Source organism: Prionailurus bengalensis, chromosome C1, assembly GCF_016509475.1.
Source record: "Prionailurus bengalensis isolate Pbe53 chromosome C1, Fcat_Pben_1.1_paternal_pri, whole genome shotgun sequence".
NCBI lineage: Eukaryota > Metazoa > Chordata > Mammalia > Carnivora > Felidae > Prionailurus > Prionailurus bengalensis.
In genome coordinates, this window is record NC_057345.1 from 155,912,028 (window position 1) to 155,930,930 (window position 18,903).

At 37.1% G+C, this 18,903-nt stretch overlaps 1 protein-coding gene across 5 annotated transcripts in view; it reads right to left on the bottom strand.

The window, feature by feature from the left end:
- Nucleotides 1-18,903, bottom strand: part of LOC122481407 (sodium channel protein type 1 subunit alpha) — a 150,571-nt gene that overhangs the window by 72,839 nt on the left and 58,829 nt on the right. For all 5 annotated transcript variants that reach the window (XM_043576942.1, XM_043576945.1, XM_043576941.1 and 2 more), the window contains exon 2: nt 10,924-11,236. In XM_043576942.1, coding sequence (XP_043432877.1) covers nt 10,924-11,187 — 264 coding nt within the window. In that variant the 5' untranslated portion in view covers nt 11,188-11,236. The remainder of the gene's footprint in view (nt 1-10,923; nt 11,237-18,903) is intronic.

Below are 18,903 nucleotides of genomic sequence, written 5' to 3' on the forward strand. Positions count from 1 at the left end.
ACTAGTTTTAGGTCCAACTATTAACTTAGTTTATTCCAGTGCAAATAATGTATATTAACTAATTAGCACAATACTTGCAAAGCTCTTTGCTAGAGTTTACACAGAAAACAAAGACATGTAAGTCATGACCCCACGAAGTATATATAGTAGTGAATGTTCAACTATCTCAGCTAAAAGAAGAAAGTCTAGAAGGATAATTTATGTAGAGCAAAGCTGTCCATTAGAAATATTATGTGAATTACAAATTTGAGTCCATACGTGATTTTAAATATTCTGATAGCTGTATTTTTAAAAAGTAAATAAGCAGGTGAAATTAATAATTTTTAACCTAATATATCCATTATATTATCATTTTGTGCAACCAATATTAGAAAATTTGAGATATTTTACATCCTTCTTTTCATACCAATTCTAAGTCTTTGAAGTCTGTACTCACCACATTTAAAGCACTAGACCCACACTGGGGCAATGTCTACTGCATTTGGCAGCACAGACCTAGATGTAAACCATGCATTGTAGTGCTAGTTCAGACTCTCTTCAGCAAGGTAAAAATCAATTCTGATTTTGTTTTATTTTATTTTATATTTTATTTTATTTTTTAAAACTTTTTTTAACATTTATTTATTTTTGAGACAGAGAGAGAGCATGAACAGGGGAGGGTCAGAGAAAGAGGGAGACACAGAATCTGAAAAAGGGTCCAGGCTCTGAGCTGTCAGCACAGAGCCCAACGCCGGGCTCGAACCCACGGACTGTGAGATCATGACCTGAGCCGAAGTCGGACTTAACCGCCTGAGCTACCCAGGCGCCTCTCAATTCTGATTTTTTTTTTTTTAATTTTTTTTTTTAACGTTTATTTATTTTTGAGACAGAGACAGAGCATGAACGGGGGAGGGGCAGAGAGAGAGGGAGACACAGAATCGGAAGCAGGCTCCAGGCTCTGAGCCATCAGCCCAGAGCCCGACGCGGGGCTCGAACTCGCAGACCGCGAGATCGTGACCTGGCTGAAGTCGGACGCTTAACCGACTGAGCCACCCAGGCGCCCCTCAATTCTGATTTTAAAGGCAAACCAAGAAAAACAGGCAAACACCCTGCTATTCAACAGCTTGACAATCTGGAAAGTAACAGTAGGAAAATATAAGTAGATTTTTTTTTTAAAACTTAAGTAGTTATTAAGAGTGTAGACTCTGGAGTCAGGGGTCTGGCTCAAGTGTGGCTCCATAGCCTTCCAGCAGTGGGATCCTAGACAAGTTACTTCATTTCCGTGACTCATTTGCCTCATTTGAAAAAATGGGAATAAATATACTTAGCTCACAAAGTTGTTGTGATTCCAATTCAGTAGAGATTCTGATGCCTAGTATTGTGTATTTTTAGTAAATAACTCAGGTGATTCTTCAATAGCAGGGCTGTGAATCTGTGTTTGTTAACAGGTAATTTTTAAAATTGCCCGAATTGTCAATGATTATGTTGTATGCATGCGTTAAAATCCTTCCCCCTGACCTATAATAACAATATATAATAATAACAATTATAACAGTTTGGTAGGAATTGCTATTTATGAATCTGTGCTTGTTACTATCTAGTGATTTTGTTTCTGAGTTTTTATTTTATTTTATTTTAACATGAAATTTATTGTCAAATTGGCTTCCATACAACACCCAGTGCTCCTCCTAACAGGTGCCCTCCTCAATGCCCATCACCCACTTTCAGCTACCTCCCACCCCCCCCATAAACCCTCATTCTCATTTTTTAAAAAATGTTTAATGTTTATTTATTTTTGAGAGAGAGAGAGAGAAAGGGAGAGAATGATTAGGGAAGGGGCAGAGAGAGAGGGAGACATAGAATCCAAAGCAGGCTCCAGGTTCTGAGCTGTCAGCACAGAGCCTGATGCGGGGCTTAAACTCACAAACTATGAGATCATGACCTAAGCTGAAGTCGGCTGCTTAACCAACTGAGACACCCAGGCGCCCCTATTCTCAGTTTTTAAGAGTCTCTTATGGTTTGGCTCTCGTCCTCTCTTTTTTTTTTTTTTTCCTTTCCCTCCCCCATGGTCTTCTGTTAAGTTTCTCAGGATCTACACTATGACCCAGCAATAGCACTGCTAGGAATTTACCCAAGGGATACAGGAGTGCTGATGCATAGGGGCACTTGTACCCCAATGTTTATAGCAGCGCTTTCAACAACAGCCAAATTATGGAAAGAGCCTAAATATCCATCAACTGATGAATGGATAAAGAAATTGTGGTTTATATACACAATGGAATACTACTTGGCAATGAGTTTTTAGATAGTTGATTTGTTTATAATTTTTTATCCAAGGTGGACATTGAATTTAACAAGCCATACTTTTCCAGTCTCCTTTTCTTTTTTCTTTTCTTTTCTTTTTTCTTTTCTTTTCTTTTCTTTTCTTTTCTTTTCTTTTCTTCTTTTCTTTTCTTTTCAAAGTTTATTATTTTTATTTATGTTGAGTGAGAGATAGAGAGCAAGAGGGGGAGGGGCAGAGAGAGAGGGAGACAGAATCTCAAGTAGGCACTGCACTGTCAGCACCGAGCTTGACACTGGGCTCGAACCCACGAACTATGAGACCATTACCTTAGCTGAAGTCAAGAGTCAGATGTTTAACCGACTGAGCCGCCCAGGCACCCCTCCAGTCTCTTTTTCTGAAGATGTCCACTACCTTTTCTTTCAATCTAGGGGCCATGTTACTTAAAATAAATAGTTCAAATTTAAGGTCCAATTTCATATTTATCTAAACATTATCAAAAAATTACCAAATAACAGGACTGCCTCTAAATATACAGCATTTGCCTGCCCTTAAAATAAACACAGTGGCAAAAGTAACAGAGGAAGGTTAGCAATGATCATGAACAAGAGAAAATGTAGAAAACACTATTGGTTGATTGAATTTATGCGTTAGCTTCAAAATTTAAAACAAGCAATTTCAACTTGTATATATACTGGGCTCCAAAAATATATTTGGAAAACAATTATTTGAAACTTTGAATATATTTTCCCACAGAAGAATATATACAAATACATACATAGACACATATACATGTATATTTACATACACTCAAAAGCCGATGTAACTCTTAATGAAATGGAATTCTGTATTAATGGTACTGTGAAACTTTATCACTGTGTATAAGAAAATGTGACTCTGCAAATGGCGAAAGAATTCCAAGTTGGGCTGCAACTAGCCGTCACCCCTTGGCTCTGTCTTCCGCGAGAAGTGGAATCAACCTAAGCTGCTGATTTGAGAATGGGTTCTAGAAAGAGAACTATGTGGCAGAGGAGATACGTTTCAGAAGTTTGGGGTATAAAGAACTTCATAGAAAGTCAAGAGATTTCTATTAGTGTGCAGCTCTGGGAACATTTCTCATCTGGATCAATGCCATGACATCTAATTGTTCTTTTTCTCTTGTGGGTGTTCTAAACGATCTTACTTACTTCTCTGTCTATTTTGTGATAACCTCTAGATTCAGGCCAAGATTTTCCTCCTTTTCTGGCTCACTGGGGAAGGGGAAGTTTTCATACAGGTTTACCACCTGACTGAAGGGAGCATGTAATATTTAATAATTATTTTCTCGGGGTGCCTGGGTGGCTCAGTAAGTTAAGGGCCCAACTTTGGCTCAGGTCATGATCTCACAGTTCGTGAGTGCAAGCCCCAGTCGGACTCTGTGCTGACAGATCAGAGCCTGAATCCTGCTCCAGATTCCATGTCTTCCCTTCTCTTCGCCCCTCCCCCTCTCAAGCTCTGTCTCTCCCTCTCTCAAAAATAGGTAAACATTAAAAGAAATTTTTTTCACTCCTGGTCTTATTCTATTTTTCCCTTTAGGCTAGGGATAATCAGCTTAAAGAATAGCCTGTGGCACCTGTCCGCCTGTGGCCCACCCAAGCTTCAATATCTGGCCTTCACCTGATTACACATGTGGTCTTTAAGCCAGGGATCACAAGCCAAAATGCCCACTGAGGCTGGGTGGTGGGAGGTCCCTATCAATTTTTGATGTGCGAATCAGTGATGCCACATATTATAAGAGAAATCCTAAATATACATGATTATAAATGCATGCATGTATGCATGAATGTGTGTGTGTAATCTCTTGGTTTATACATCTTGGAAACTAATTCAAAATAAACATTATTGCATGAGTCTAGCAAAATCTATCTGTGGGCTCAATATCTCACAGTCAGTCAGTTTTTTAAAAAAAATCTCTGCTTTAAGCCCATGCAAAACAGAAGAAGAATTTGTACCCAGGAAAGAGTCTGTAAAATTGCTTGTCCCTTGGCTTTAGCTCCATGGAATAATGGGGGTGGGGCCAGTGCAGGAGATGACCCTACAGGAGATGCCCAGCTGGGCTCTTATCAGCCAGGTTACAGCTGCCTCTGCTTCTGCCTCAGAGAAGAAAAACTATAACACAGGCGCAAATAAAATCTGGGGGTCAAATATTTCCCAGTCCGTATCTTTAGCCTATACCATGGCTGTGGTACCTTATTATATGCTCAATTTTTCTTTGACTAGAGGGGACTAATTTGAGGTCCAGTTTTATCACAGACTTGCTATGTGAGAACTATGAGCAAACTGTTCCCTGCTGATTTCTACATCTGAATAGAGAAGATGTGAGTGCCCATAATCAATTCTAAAGTGCCATATAAATACAAGAATTAAAGGGTTAAAAGTGTGTGTTTGTCTGGTTCTCAAATACATACATATACTAACACTTGAGCATTTGAAAGCAAGATCAATTTTTATATTGGAAGTTTGTTGCTCCATCTTTCCTCCCAAATTTCATATTCAGAAAACAATGCCATCAGCTTCTTCTTGTCTGACACTTGGGCACCTCCAAAATAGATTCAGCTCCCACCTATTATTCTGTCTTCATTGTAAAACATCTAGACTAAACCTTCATCAAGACTCCCAACTTGATTGGGGTACCTGGGTGACTCAGTTGGTTAAGCATCTGGCTTCAGCTCAGGTCATGATCTCACAGTTCATGACTTAGAACCCCGCAATGGGTTCTGTGCTGACAGCTCAGAGCCTGGAGTCTGCTCCGGATTCTGTGTCTCCCTCTCTCTCTGCCCCTCCCCTGCTTGTGCTCTCTCTCTCTCAAAAATAAGGAAACATTACAAAAATTTTTTTAAAAAAGACTACCAACTTGATCTTTAAAAACATAAAGTGGACCATGTGACTCCTCTACCCAAAGCCTACTTAGAATTCATTTTGCCCTTAACCTTCAAACTCTTTAATATGCACTACAAAGTACTTTTTTTCTAACCCTGGCCCACCTGCCCAACCACATCTTATTCTCTTACTACTTATTATAGAGGCACATAATTTAAGTTTCCTGAATCTGTCCTCTTTGGAAAAAAAATAAAAGGTATTTATCACCCTATATTATCTGGTGGGAAATATAATTGTCTAATTATTTTTGAACTTGATCCAAACCTACCGTATCTCAGAATTTTGGTTTTTACCAAGGCAGGGGATGTCCCTGATTGAGAAGAAATAGTGAAGTGACAAGTCAGGTTTGGGAAATACTGCCAACTGAAGAGATGAGGAGTCCAGCTTGCAAAGTGGCATGAGTAGAGGGCAGGAACAGCAGTGATGGGCTTATATGTATTCCATAACAGACTTCTCTTTTCCATTGGTATTATCAGTGCAAAGACTGCAAACCAGAAGCAGCATGGCAATGGGCCACGGAAGCTGACAGATCTGTTTTAAATCTAGTGTCTGTTACTTAATAGCTTTTGTGATCTTAGGCAAATTACTTCACCTCAGTTTCATTATTTTAAAATAAAGACAAGGGTTATCTGGGAAGGACATGGGGATTAAATAAGAACTGTAAATATCCTGATACATAGTGCATAGAGTACAGAGCCATTATTTTTGCCTGCCTGGCACGCCTTCTTCTGTGGTCTACACCTCTTCCTTTGAGAGAACACCTCTCCACTGCCTGCCCACATGACTTGGGTGGAGCCGACCCACCCCTTAGCATGTTGACCACCCCTTAGGTCAACATGTGGCACTAACCTGGTCAATGAGATCATCACATACCCTAGGCTACAGTAATTGATTCAGAGGAGGTCATGTGAACTAACTACAACCAATTCCAGGACTTCTGCTAGAGCTTTTGAAGAAAAGTGAGCTCTTTTTCTTGGGGTTATTAGGCTGTAAGCTGTTAGCTTGGTGCCACTGGTGGCTATTTCTGTCATCTTGTGGGAAGAGCCAGCCTGTGAATGCAGCCAGCATAGGAAAAAGTAGAGCCAAAAATAAAAAAGAACTGAGTCCTGACATTGTTCTTTCAGGTGCTGGATCCTTTGATATTAACATGAGATTTACCCCACAAATACATTTATTGATTGATTAATTAGTTAGCTTCTTTGTTTTCAGAAACTAGTTTTTGTTAGATTTTTATCACTCTCAGTTGAAGGGTTTCTTACTAATATAGCTGGTACTTAATAAATGCTAGCCATTATTTTACTACCACCATCATCTGGGATTGTTTCTGAGACAGAGATGGGGAGATGACAAAGAAGAACGGGGCATAAGGAAGAAATAATGGATGAGGAGGAGAAAGATTTGGAAGTCAACTATAGTGCCTTGGATGTAAGAGAGAGCCTTGGATGACTGCTAATTCTAAAAGACCTAATGATGTGCCAAAAAAAATACATTAATTGGGGGGCTGTCCATAGGACGATTTATGGAATCATAAGCTTTTACTTACCATCTACTTTTCTGATTTTCCATTCAATTACTTTTACAAGAAAACTCCCTGATTTCAGTTAAAAACAAAGCAAACAACTCTCTCTACCCAATATAACAATTTAAAACTCCTGCAGCAACAACAGACTAGGCATTTATTTGAAATCACAAGTTCATATATGACTCTTCATGCAGCTCCAATGAAGAGGAAGTAGGCATCTTTTTAAAAAGAGCTGATAAAAAGGGAGGATAAGGTGTTCATAAATGGCCCGTAAAATAATAAAGGAAAGAATACATTTTTAAACGGATACATTTCTACATTCCATAATTAATAAACATCCATTTTCACCACAGATCTAAAATACTTCATTCTATTTCCAGTACCCTGTCACAAAGGATATTTTCTTCCATGGTACTAGTGAGTCATCTGTAATTTTAAGAAGAACATGAGAAGAAAGAAGTTTTCTGTAATAAAGAGTAGGTGAAGAATTTCAATGTATAGCCAAATGGTGCAAAATTAACCCAAGCTATGAAATAAAAAACTGTGGAAAAAAGAACCATAGGGAAAAAAAAAAAGTTTTGTTCATAAGCTAAATGTGCCCTGCCACATAGCTAAAGTAAATAAACAAACAAAAGGAACACTGCCTGAAATCATGTTTTGAAGACCACTGGACCAGAGCTAAGATGGTATGGAAAATTCTGTGACTGTATTCTGACAGCATTGTTATTTTAGTTTTTAGTTCTTACCTTGGACTGCTGAAGGATTAAAACATCAGAGGGTCTGGAAATGCTTCCATGCATCAGGAATGTTCATGAGATGGTCGCTACTATTTCTTTAGTTATTACTATAATATCACTGACCGTGAAATAAACTACTTTAACAATTTTAGTAGAACTTTCGAACATTATATAATGTGCACAATTTAAACTAGGGCAAAGAAGATAAAAATATGTGGGCATATGCCATCTGAAAATACACCATCAGCAATGACATTTCCATAAGCTCACTGACATTGTCTTTTTAGAAGATCACAGAGGGTTTTAGTGTGGCTTACACATATATTTCTTTTATGGATACCACTGTACTTTAAAATATAACATAAAGAATAGGTTCTGCAGCCATTTTTATAGTAGGCTTGCTTTGTTTATTCTGTATATTAATAAGAAAGAAACTAGACTTTGTACATAGATATAAATGGCACATTATTTATTGTACCTCAGTAAAACCTTAGGGAAGTAAGTCACTGGCCTACTGATATTTGCATATTCCAGCTCATTCAGGAATAGAATAAAATCCACATCCCCAATATGAGTAATAGTTTTTTTCTAGTGACATTTTTCCTGAAAAACTTTTTTTCTAGGGACATTTCCACCATTAAGCGCTTTATCTATGCCAGGAGTATTGTGTGTATGTGTGATCCACTGTTTTAATGAAGGCCACTCTGCTGATCTCAGATTTCCAAGTCATAAGACAAAACTAGTCATCAAACATCAAAAGAAATATTCATAATTATTCCAACTTTAATCAGAGCAAACTAATTCAGAATTTAAGACTATTCCTCGATACTGAAATAACCCAATTATGGAAGAAAATGTAAGACTAGAAAACAAGTAATGGCAACCATAGTCTCAAAATATGAAAATGCAAAAGAAGGACATTTTAAACACATAGCTTAGTCATGTGTCCTAAACACACAGCTTAGTCATGTGTCCTAAGCTTGCAATGTTACTTTTTAAGGATTCCAGTCCTCCAGAATGTTTCATTTGTATTGCACTTTGAATGGCTTACACTGGAAGACTTGCTGGATGTCAGCCCAGTGTTAAGGCAATAGATGTGCCTTGCCTTGGGGAAAACTCCTTCCTGATAACAATATTTCTCTTATCAGGTTGTTCTGCTTGCACAATGTGATTTGTTCCAAAATGCCACAATGTTTTTCCTTCCTCACACAATGTGCATTTGAAGATAAGGATGGATGGTGTTAGAGGCAAGTAGGAATGTGAACCGAACAAAGTTTGTAAGGGTTACTTCAGCACAAGAATCTGGCTGGCTTCCTTCAGAGTTGGTCTTCAGAGTTGGTCTTTAATCCTCAGTTTGAAGACCTTTCTTTTAACTATTTGAAAGGGCCTGCATAATTTTCTTTTCCATCTGACCTCTTTGTTATAAGCCAATTGTTGGCTGTTTGGGGACACTCCCTCAAGACAACAACTTTTATTGGTCTGAAAACTCTTTAATTTAAAGGACAGATTGAGTGGATAATCTGGTTTCCACATAAAGAATCACTGCCCCTGTCAACATGTATTAGCTTGGCCTTTCTCAAAGCATTCGTTTATTGTTCTATACGTAAGGACACCGTACATGAGCTGGGATGCTAGATATCAGCCCTGTTTGATGAAGGGGTAGACTCTGGGTAGCTTTAATAATTTTTAGATAGTAATTACTACCAGAGAGGTGGGACATAGATGTCAGGGGGTAGCAAAAGCCCTGCTAAGGATGAAGTCCAGTAACCCATGATAACAGCACCTCTAAACAGGCTGCTTCAATAATGAAGCAATTTTAAATATGTTAAAATGTTTGTCTGATTATCTGCATTGTCACCTTCCTTATACAAATAAACCCTTCATCATTTGATTAATTTGGATTTTAGTTTTTGCAGACATTACATTAAATTAATTTCCAAAGGACTGATTTAATGATAAAGTGCAACTTATAATTTAAATGGTAGTTATGAAATGGATAAAATCTTACCTGCTAAGATTTAACAATAGTATGTTAAAAAGGAAAGTTGAATAAAAGATAATGAAATCTATGGGAGATGATTCTTTATCTCTTTCTTTAGTGTATAATGGGCAAACCAGTTTTTAAGAAGGGAAAGTAAGTTATGCTGAAATTGGTTATAGCCTGAAAAGTTAAAAAAAAATCTGAACACAGTGAAAATTTTACCTGTGAAACTGCAGCAGTCAATAAGAAGTGATTTGCAAAACGGTCTCAAATGCACATATTAAAATTGTTAAGCTTATACATTTAATAAGGACTACTTGATACAGGCTGTGCCAGCAACCAAAAGAGTTCCTAAAAGTTTTGGGGGTATTTTAAGGCCTATGCCCAACTGAAAAATTTTACCTGCCCAATTGCAATCTTTTTACCCTACCCTTCTACCAAGAGTTCACAAACATATTGTGTCCAGTGAAAAAGATAATAAAATGTTGCAAATTAACTAGTCATAAGTTTAATCTAAAATTAATACAATAAACTTTTTCAATTTTATCTTTTTCTATGCTTTCCTTCTTGGTTTGGTGTAATCATAGTCATAATGAAAGGTTGGGTGCTTAATACAAGGTATTCATTTCAAGCATAAATAGAAAACGCAAGCATTTAAGTATTGTTTTATAGGTTCTTCAGAATACAATATTTATGTTAATCTTACCAGTATCAATATACCTCCACCAAAATATTGAATACTTTTTTGAAATAAAAATATTGTAAGCAAAATTTTATTTTATGTGTTAATAATACTGAGAAAAAATGGTTGAATAGCTGTCATTATTTAAATCTTGATTTAACACTTTGTGATACAGAAATTCAGTTGTTACATAATTCAGTTGATTGAGATACTGAGTTTTGATGGCTGTCACTGCTAAAAATGATACTTCCCAAAGACACATGGATCCAAATGGAAAAAGCACATTATTAGTTACTAAAACTGTAGTTTGTAGAGGAATGTTCTTTTCCAAGTAGAGAAAAGTTTCTGCAAGAAGTTGAGTTATTATATATAACATAATTTAGAAATTGAAAACCTTGTGGCGTCAAATTTTGTTCTATGAGAAATTAATACTAATATTTTAAAAGTCTTTATCTGTCCCTAAATAAAAGTTTAGGGATAACTTGGGATAATTTTAGGATTTTCAAGTACAGAAAACACACAAAATTGCATAGTGAATACAATCTCTGGGGAGATTTAATTTGTTAAATTAGCTGCCTGCCTACAACATACATTTATGTTCAGGTATTTGTTGTGGTGCATCTGGGACAGCTTCATCTGTTATGACATAATCAATTTGTTTTTCATGGATGTATATGCATAAAACACACATAAATGTATTTTATTTCTTAAACAGAAGGATACTTAAGACTTTCTGCTAATTTGGCATGTTTCGGTGCTATAACAGTCCAAGGTACTCAGTAGGCAATTAGGAGTAAAATATGCCCAATAAAAAACACTCACTTTTTTATTGATATAGTACGGGTCCAGGTCCTCCAGCGGCTCTGACACCATCTCTGGAGGGATGTCTCCATAAATAAAAGGAAGGTTCTTTCCAGCTTCCAAGTCACTATTTGGCTTTGGGCCATTTTCATCATCATCTTTCTTGTCTGGTTTGGGATTCTTAGCCTTTTCTTCTGCAATGCGTCTTTCAATAGCCGCAAGAGATTCTCTGGTGAAGAAGTTGAAGCTGTCAGGTCCTGGTGGTACAAGCACTGTTTGCTCCATCTTGTCATCCTGCACATTTTAATTACCATTTACTCTGCATATGAAAGTCCTAAAAAAAAAAAAAAAAGGATGCAGATATTCTAAGAAGATTAAGAGAAGATTTTAGTACCTATAAACTCTGGTCATGACATATGAACCAGATGATTAAAATTTTTGTTCCCATTTAAATTAAAATGAAATTCCTAGGGGTGCCTGGGTGGCTCAGTAGGTTAAGGGTCCAATTTCAGCTCAGGTCATGATCCTAAGGTCTGTGTTGACAACTCAGAGCACGAAGACCGCTTCAGATTCTGTGTCTCCTCCTCTCTCTGTCTCTCCCTGCTCATGCTCTGTCCCTGCCTCTCTCAAAAATGGATAAACATTTTAAAAATATTTAAAAAAGTGTAATTCCTAAATAGGATTTTTTGTGTGTGTTGTAAGAACATTTAACACAAGATGTACCCTTTGAACAAATTTTTAAGCGTGCGAGATAGAATTGTTAACTACAGGCATACAGTTGTATAGCAGATATAGAACTTATTCATCCTGCATAACTGAAACTTTATACCCATTGAATGTCAACTTTCTACCCGCCCCCGCCCCCCCTCCAGCAACCACCACTCTACTTACTGCTTCAATGGCTTTGGCCTAACAGATGTCCTTTCTAGCTCAGGTTTTGTTAAATGTCCCAAGTTTATTAATTCTTGTGCTTTGCCGATACAGTAATTGTGCCATAACTTAAGGAAGTGATTCAACTATAGCCTTAATTAAAGTACATTAGGCTAAATACCATCATGTCCCTAATGGACCATTTACTCTGGGAGCTACCCAGACGAGGATATATCCCCCATAGGGGCAATGGATAGCTTAGGAACAGGATGAAGTGGAAAGGGAGATATCTCTGAGAGGGTATATCATCCAACCCTCTAGTCCTAACAAGTGGCTCCTGACCAAGCTGGTCAAAACAGTTGGCTCCAGCCACCTTTTTTTTTTTTTTTAATGTTTATTCATTTTTGAGACAGCATGAGTGGGGGAGGGGCAGAGTGAGAGAGGGGGACAGAAGACTCAAAGCGAGCTCTGAGCTGACAGCACAGAGCCTGACGCAGGGCTTGAACTCGTGAACTTTAAGATCATGACCTCAGCCGAAGTCAGACACTCAGCCAGGTGCCCCACTGCAGCCAGCCTTAATAACCAATCAAATAGTCACTGCTGCCTGAGTCACAGACCTGAGTCTTCATCTAATCTGAGATTGAGACAGCTGGAATTGTGGCTGACTTATGACATTAGCCATGCGAGGGCTGGCTTATTTGAACACAGACAGAGACGGTTCAGTGTTGGACAAATGCCATTTATGTGGCTAGGAATGAGAGAAAGACTAGGCTGGAAAAAAAATTCCTAGATTAGGCCTCAGATGGGAAAAGATAGCTATACATATAGGAGACAGCAGGATTCTCCTGTTTCAGGAAAAAATTATCAGAAAGAAGCCAGGGTGCCAACAAAAACGGAAGTGTTTTTCTTCACTAAAGCAATAATGCTATTCTTGCTGATTCTATAGTCCTATACAGCTAAACATATTATTAGCACCCGAGGCAAAACTCTCAACTCCATGCAGCAGAGTCAGATCTGATCTGATGCCAGGAGCCAAATCCCAAATGTATTGTTTCAAGGTATATTTAATATGAGCTCAAATTTCACAGATATTACTGAGCCAAAACTTCCCAGAGCCTAAGCTACCACTTGGATATGAGTTTTATTTGGACACTGTGTTAACTCATTAAGGTCAACAAGCTATGATACAGTTAATTGCAGCTTTGGTGAATATAAGCCACTATAATAAAATTGCAGCCATAACTGTTTGGTGAGGAGTCCTAGAGGGACCTCAAATTTCACTGAAGGAAGTCCCCACTGCTGTGAGGTTTATAACAATAGTTTTCAGTGGATGACCAGAAACAAGTGGGACATTTAAGTCTAAATTTGTATCCTCAGTGTATTAAGTGAGCTAATAAAACTTTCAGAGTTTCTTGCAGTCTACCTGTAATCAGCTTAGGGGCTGGAAGAATAGAAAAATTAAATCAGTAAATTTAAATCAATGGAAAAGGAATATCGAACCTTAAAGTTTTACTTCTCTGATGAGGCATCAGGAAAACACTGGTAGTTATTTACGTGGAAATAAAAGTTTAGGGATAACAAGTATGGTGCATTTTCTCATTAGGGAAGTATTATGACATAGATGTATATATGGTTTTTATTTTTAACTAGTTTTCTGATAGAAAATGTGTGTAATGATATAAACTCAAAACATTTAAAAGGAAATACAATGCAAACTCCCTTCCACCCGTTCTCCAACAGTCAATTCCTGTTCCCAGAGGTAAACACTGTTATCATCTTCATATATTTTTCCAGGTATGTAATAAGTAATCACTAATCACATGAGTGTATGTGTACTCATACATTCTCTTTTTTTTTTTAACATTTATTTTGAGAGACAGAGAGAGAGACAGAGACAGAGACAGGGACAGGGTATGAGCAGAGGAGGGGCAGAGAGAGAGGGAGACACAGAATCCAAAGCAGGCTCCAGGCTCTGGGCTGTTAGCACAGAGCCCAATGCAGGACTCGAACCCACAACCGCAAGATCATGACCTGAGCTGAAGTCAGATGCCTAACTGACTGAGCCACCCAGGTGTCCCCACATTTTCTATTTAAAAGTATATAGACATAGTGTCTTAGGATACAACTCCTTTGCATCTTCCATTTTTCACTTAAAAATATATATTAGAGTTCATTCCTTATCAATTTTCATAGATTCAACCATCTGTATCAGCTACCTGGTTTTCCATTGTTTGCATGCACTGTAATTTATTGAATGAACCACCCAGTTATGGGTATTCAGGTTGTTTCCAATACTTTGCTATTCTAAATAAAGCTGCAGTTAATAAATTTTATACACATATTTTCACATATACGTGGACATATTTATGGTATCAATTTCTAAAAAATGGACTTGGTTGTGCAAAAAACTGGATCTTTAATTTTGATATTATTGCAAAATTACTCACTTTGAAGTATTGATTCTCCTGATGACAATATAATGTGGTGCCTATTTGTCTACAGCTTCCCCACATAATGTGTTATTTTATTTTCAATATTTTCAATCTGATTGAAACAAAAATGGGATCTCAGTATAGTTTTAATTTGCATTTGGCTTACTCTGAGACCAGTTGAACTTTTTTTTTCATATGGTTAAGAGCTGTATTTTTTATTTTCTTTTGTATGACTTCCTATTTACATAACAGTCCATGTTATCATTTTTTTTCCTTTTTAATCTATATCAAATTTTTAGATATGACATCAGCAATTTAATGTTGGGCCTTTAAAAAAACTATATTTTTCTGAGTTTGTGGTGTTTTTGTGCTACAAGGATGTCCCTTCTCACTCTCCTTTTCAACATTATACCACAAGTCTTTTTTTTTTTTTTCAACGTTTATTTATTTTTGGGAGAGAGAGAGACAGACCATGAACGGGGGAGGGGCAGAGAGAGAGGGAGACACAGAATCGGAAACAGGCTCCAGGCTCCGAGCCATCAGCCCAGAGCCTGACGCGGGGCTCGAACTCCCAGACCGCGAGATCGTGACCTGGCTGAAGTCGGACGCTTAACTGACTGCGCCACCCAGGCGCCCCATACTACAAGTCTTAATAACTGCAATTAAGACAAGAAAAGATGTACAGATTAAGAAGGAATAAATAAAATTTGTTTGCTGATAACAAATTGTCTATGTGGAAAACCCAAAAGAAAAAATTAAAAAAAACCCTGAAACTAAAGGGAATTACAGCAAGTTTGCAGGATACAAGAGCAATATGCAAAAGTAAATTGCTTTCCTATACACAGCAATGAACAAGTAGAATGTCTGTATGAGGAAACTACAAAACTAATAAAAACAATCAAAGAAGAGCTAAATAAATGGAGATATTCCCTGCTCATGGAGAGGAAAACTCAGTAATATCAAAATGTCAGTTTTCCCAACTTAATTTCTGTTGGTCTATTGATCTATTGATCAAAGCAATCTCAATAAAAATTCCAGCAAATTGTTTTTTTGGATATTGACAAACTGATTCTTATGTTTATTTGGAGAAGCAAAAGACAGGATAGGCAACACAATATTGAAGGAGAAGAAAAAACTTGGATGACCAACAGAACCCGACTTCAGGACTTACTATAACACTAGAGTAATCAAGTAGTGTGGTGTTGGTGCAAGAATTGACCAACAGGTCAACAGTACAGAACAGAAAGCTCAGGAATAAACCCATATTACTTGAGTCAACTGATCTTTGATAAAGGAGCAAAAGCAATATTATGGAGCAAAGATAGTTTTTTTCCAATGAATGGTGCTGGAACAACTGGATGGCAAAAACATGAATCTAGACACAGACCTTACACTCTTCACAGAAACAAACTCAAAATGGACCAAAGACCTAAATGTGAAATGCAAAACTATAGAACTCCTAGAAAAGAACATAGAAGAAAATTTAGATGACCTTTGGTTTGGCAATGACTTTTAGATAAACACAACAAGCATGATCCATGAAAAAAAAAATTGATAAACTGGATTTCATTAAAATTAAAAAAAAAAACAAACTTCTGCTCTGTTAATGTTTTATTTATTTTTGGGACAGAGAGAGACAGAGCATGAACGGGGGAGGGGCAGAGAGAGAGGGAGACACAGAATCTGAAACAGGCTCCAGGCTCTGAGCCATCAGCCCAGAGCCTGACGCGGGGCTCGAACTCACGGACCGCGAGATTGTGACCTGGCTGAAGTCGGACGCTTAACCGACTGCGCCACCCAGGCGCCCCAACTTCTGCTCTGTTAAAGACAATATCAGGAGAATGAAAAAAAAACAAGCCACAGACTGGGAGAAAATATTTGCAAAAGACAAAGCAGATAAAGGACTTTTACCCAAGATATACAGAGAAGCTCCCGTTTGGGCCCTGGCTCCATATAATGGTGGAGATGATTTCAATTTTTTTAGGGCAGGGGCAATCATTTCTTTCTTTTTTTCTTTTTGTACTTTTTATTTTTTTTGATGTTTATTTATGTTTGAGAGCGAGAGGGAGAGAGGGAGGGAGAGAGAGCGAGCATGAGCAGGGGAGGGGCCGAGAGGATTCAGGGGCCAAAATCTGAAACAGGCTCCAAGCTCTGAGCTGTCACCACAGAGCCCAATGCGGGGCCCAAACTCATGAACCAGGAGAACATGACCTGAGCTGAAGTTGGACGCTCAACCAACTGAGCCACCCAGGCGCCCCCAGGGGCAATCACTTCTGAGGCATGAGTAGACTTAGCAGCATTTCAAAACTGAAGGGTTATACTGTGTTCCTGTGTCTGAAATTCTTCCTGCTGGTACCACCAAGCTACAACTAAGGAGAAACACATTTCATGGCTTCCCTAGCTTCAACCCCTTCACAGGTTTGTTTAGAAACTGTTTTTAATTTAACTGCACTAGAAATAATGTCAATACATTTTGGTTCAAAGGAAAAAATATATATAAAGAACTCTTAAAACTCTACAATAAGAAAACAATCAACATGATTTAAAAAATGATCAAAGACCTTAATGGACACTTTACCAAATAACATATATAGATGGCACACAAGCATAAGAAAAGATGCTCCATATCATATGTCATCAGAAAATGCATATTAAAATAGCAATGAAATACTACCCCTACCTATTAGAATGGCCAAAATCTAAAATACTGATAACACAAAATGCCGACAAGAATGTGGAGTAATAGAACTCTCATTCGTTGTCATCTGGAATGCTAAATGGTATAGTCACTTTGGAAGATGGTTTGCCAACTTCTTACAAAACAAAACTTACTCTTAGCAAGTAATCTAGCAATTGCCCTCCTTGGTATTTACCCAAATGAGTTGAAATCTTATGTCTACACAAACCCCCCCACACAAATGTTTATAGCAGCTTTATTAATAAAAATTGCCAAAATGTGGAAGCAATCAAGATGTCCTTCATAGGTAAATGGATCAATAAATGGTGGTATGTCCTGACAATGGAATACTATTTAGCACTAAAAAGAAATGAGCTATCCAGCCACAAAATGAGATGGAGGAAACTTAAATGCATATTACTAAGAGGAAAAGCCAATCAGAAAAAGCTACATAATGCATGAATCCAATTATATGACAGTCTGGAAAAGGCAAAATTATGGAGACAATAAAAAGATCAGTGGTTGGCAGGGGTTAGTGAGGAAAGAACCATGAATAAATGAAGCACAGAGGATTTTTAGGGCAGTGAAACTTTTCTGTATAATACTATAATGATAGATGCATGTCACTATACATTGTCCAAACACACAGAATGTTCAAGACCAAGAGTGAGCCATAATGTAAACTGTGTACTTGGGGTGATAATAATGTGTTAATGTAAATTCATCAATTACAACAAAAGGTACCATTCTGGTGTAGGACGCTGTCTGTCCTACACTAAAACGAGGGCTGGGCATATGTGGGACCTTTGTACTTTTTGCTCAATTTTTCTGTAAACCTAAAAAATAGTTTATTTAAAAGGGGAAAAATACAATTAATAAGTATTTCATATATACAGTGTAAGAATTTTTTTAAATCTTTAAAAAGACAAAAAAAGTATAAATGGATGGAAAGACATATGCTTTTCTTAGATAGAAATACAATATAATAAAGATATAAAATTTTCCTGAGGTAATTAATAAATTAAATATAGCCTTCACAAAAATAACAAGAAAATTTTAGAATTATGCAAACTTGGAAAAATAAATTAAAAAAATAACCAGAATGTTCTTAATTAACTTTGCTTTCAAATTCCTCTTTATTGTAAGAGCTGTGTAAGAGAAAGTGTTTACAATTTCCAAATGATAGATTTCTTCCACTAATTTGTTTACTTATGTTTAGTTTTATTGTATTATAATCCAATAATGTAGTTTGTACCATTTCTGCTCTTTGGAATTTACTGAGATGTCTTTTTGTCCTAATAAAGGTTTGGACACAGAATGACTTTCAAAGAACACAGAAAAATTTTATTTATTTTAAAGCTATAGAGTTTAGTATATCTCAATTAAATTTACCTTGTTTAGACCTTCTATATCTGTACATATTTTTGTTCTATTTGATCTATTTTGAGTTTGGAGTTTGGGAAATTAAAGTCTGTTTTTTATGTGTTTCTGTTTATTCTTATACTCCCTGTGACTTTTGTTTTACGAATTTTAATACTGTGTTATTTGGTGTGTAGACATTGTTCCGGATCAGGTCTTTGGAGTGGATTGAACCCTTTCCTACCTTAAATAGTCCTCACCTCACTTTACTATCTTTCCCTCTGAGGACAACTTTGCTGTCATGTAATGACTCCTACTTTCTTCTTGTTTGCATTCATCTGGTATGTCGCTGTCCATCCATTTTGTTTCATCCTTTCCATTTTACTGCTTTAGTGACTTCCTTAATATGTATATATTTGGATTTTATATATAGGCATATTTTAACTACATATGATCATTGTGGACAATCACTGGCCTTCAAAGGGAATGCTGTGTTAGAGATCATTGCCCATCAAGTTGTGTAGATGGAACAGAAAGTTACTAAAAGCCTTCATATTTTCCAGAAATAGCCCATCTGAGAAAAGCCCTCCAGGCAAATCCTCCTAATTATTGGCTGTGAGTTCCAACTGGAGAAGTAAACGACCAGGAAGATAGAAGAAAAAT